Source organism: Corticium candelabrum, chromosome 22 (genome assembly GCF_963422355.1).
Source record: "Corticium candelabrum chromosome 22, ooCorCand1.1, whole genome shotgun sequence".
Lineage (NCBI taxonomy): Eukaryota > Metazoa > Porifera > Homoscleromorpha > Homosclerophorida > Plakinidae > Corticium > Corticium candelabrum.
This window is the reverse complement of record NC_085106.1, coordinates 182,701-185,200: the sequence shown is the minus strand read 5'-3', so window position 1 is coordinate 185,200 and position 2,500 is coordinate 182,701. Positions and strand designations below refer to the sequence as shown.

Sequence of the window (2,500 nt, the reverse complement as noted above, 5' to 3'; positions counted from 1 at the left end):
ATGTGAAGAAATTAGAATCATTGAAATCAGAGGAGAATGATGGTCTTACAGGAAGACGAAGAAACGAGAGCCACAGCTCACTGAAAGCAAACCGATGAGACTAAAACACAAGATTAATAAATTTATAAAAATTAATTATTATTGTGTATAATATAATATGTAATGTGTGTACAAAAAATTAATTATTATTGTGTATAATATAATATGTAATATGTGTACAAAAAATAATTATTATTGTGTATAATATAATATGTGATATGTGTACAAAAATTAATTATTATTGTGTATAATATATTATGTGATGTGTGTACACAAAAATTTATTATTATTGTGTATAATATAATATGTGATGTGTATACAAAAAATTAACTATTATTGTGTATAATATATAATATAATATGTGATATGTGTACAAAAATTAATTATTATTGTGTATAATATAATATGTGATGTGTGTACAAAAAATTAATTATTATTGTGTATAATATATAATATAATATGTGCTGTGTGTACAAAAATTAATTAGTATTTGACTGTAGATTAATTAAAATCTATTGATATTAATTAACATCACTAACCACTAAGTCAGTCACATCACGTGCTTGCGGTATTTTCGATTTTGCTGCTTTTCGTTTTCTCCTCTTCTCACTTCCACTCACTGCCTCTCCTTCTCCAACCAAACTTCCACCAACAAAGTTTCCAATATCATCTGTAGACGTTGGCATTCGTACGTGACGTAGAAACTCAAATGTGTGGAAAACAAAACTCGATGTAATGTCACTGGCTTTAGCTTCTGGACAATCAAGTTTTGTAGTTATGATATTTCGAACTGCTGTCATCATGTATAGTCTAATGTCGTCGTATTCGAGATATTCAGAGAATCTTGCAATCATTGCTTTCATGTCTTGGTCCGTGTTGAGAAGTGCCTCAGAAAGTTGTTCGAGTGATGAGATTGAGAAGTGATATGGTTGAGATAGAGCTTCATATGCGCTCGTAGATTCCATTATTAGGAGTCTCATGAATGAGACAAGTGACAGCTCCTGGTAGATATTAATTAACTGTAAATGTTTTGTGACTTATAAATTTTGTGTGTGTGTGTCTACTGTCTGCCTGCACATCCGATTGTGTGTCACTTGTCTGTCCATTTGTCTGTCTGTTTGTCTGTCTGTTTGTGTGTCTATCTGTCTGTTTGTCTGTCTGTTTGTTTGTCTATCTGTGTGGGTGCCTGTCTGTCTACTTGTGTATCTGTCTGTCTGTCTGCCTGTCTATTTGTGTGTCTGTCTGTCTGTTTGTCTGTCTGTTTGTCTGTCTATTTGTGTGTCTGTCTATTTGTGCGTCTGTCTGTCTGTCTGTCTATTTGTGTGTCAGTCTATCTGTCTGCCTGTCTGTCTATTTGTGTGTCTGTCTGTCTATTTGTGTGTCAGTCTGTCTGTATGTCTGTCTGTCTATTTGTGTGTATGTCTATCTGTCTGTCTGTCTGTCTGTCTGTCTACTTGTGTGTTTGTCTCTTTGTCTGTCTGTCTGTTTGTCTGTCTGTTTGTGTTGTCTGTCTGTCTGTCTGTCTGTCTGCCCATTTATGCATCTGTCTGTCTGTTTGTCTGTTTGTCTGTCCATTCACCTTCACATGATCACAAGAATGTGACAACAATTCCAAAAAACGATTCAAGCAAGCGTGATATTTTTCTCGAATCCACAAACAATACTCCGTCTCTGGATCACCAGACTCTCCTCCTACAAACAATCCAACATCAACAACAACATCACAACAACCAATCTCCCCAAACCTTTCAAGCTCTGCTTTCCCCTCAGCTTCACATATCCCTCACTCTTCATCAAATGCTGACAAGCTCGAAACAACTGTTTGACGCTATTTGCAACAACACGCCTGTTGCTTGCCTGCAACATCAACTCATTTCTAATTTTCAATTTTTAAATAAATTACCAGATGTTCTAAATTTTAAATTAGAATTTTAAATTTTAATTAACAAATATTTATATTAACTTGTGACATTATACGTATGCATACATATAATACTAGAGGTAACACTGACACCAAAATTGTCAAATAAAATAAAACTAATTTACTGATATCAATAGTTTGATATCAATATCGATAAATTTTAGATTTATTACTTACCTCACTGGCTTCTAATAGCGTGACGATTTCATTCGCATTTTCTGGCCCTTGTAGAAATTTATCACAAGCTGCTTTCACTTCTCGCTTGGAAATTGTCGCCATTCACTCGCGCACAGAAAGCAGTAACGTACGTTAGCTCAATTAGCCAAGTCCCGGATTGTAAATTAATTGCTAACGCGCGCTACTCAAAATGAGTGTTCCATTGTGGTGCACCATCCCTACTGGATTTGAAGGAATCGCTCTGAAAGAGGTCGGATCTATGTTTGGTGATGAGTGCAAGTTAGGAGCTGTAAAAGAAAAAGGAAAAGTCTATTTCCAAGTCTCCAGGGAAAACTTCTTAAAAGTATGACGTCATCATTTTAA

At 34.8% G+C, this 2,500-nt stretch overlaps 2 protein-coding genes across 2 annotated transcripts in view; one reads left to right on the top strand and one right to left on the bottom strand.

Annotated features, from left to right (window-relative positions):
- LOC134197327 (nucleolar complex protein 4 homolog) overlaps positions 1-2,242 on the bottom strand; it is a 5,111-nt gene extending 2,869 nt beyond the window's left edge. The window contains exons 1-5 of the mRNA XM_062666622.1: positions 2,138-2,242; positions 1,785-1,896; positions 1,619-1,731; positions 579-1,040; positions 50-100 (exon numbers count right to left, since the gene is read on the bottom strand). Coding sequence (XP_062522606.1) covers positions 50-100; positions 579-1,040; positions 1,619-1,731; positions 1,785-1,896; positions 2,138-2,239 — 840 coding nt within the window. The 5' untranslated portion in view covers positions 2,240-2,242. The remainder of the gene's footprint in view (positions 1-49; positions 101-578; positions 1,041-1,618; positions 1,732-1,784; positions 1,897-2,137) is intronic.
- Positions 2,243-2,327: 85 nt separating this feature from the next.
- Positions 2,328-2,500, top strand: part of LOC134197819 (tRNA (guanine(6)-N2)-methyltransferase THUMP3-like) — a 5,290-nt gene continuing 5,117 nt past the window's right edge. The window contains exon 1 of the mRNA XM_062667167.1: positions 2,328-2,480. Coding sequence (XP_062523151.1) covers positions 2,328-2,480 — 153 coding nt within the window. The remainder of the gene's footprint in view (positions 2,481-2,500) is intronic.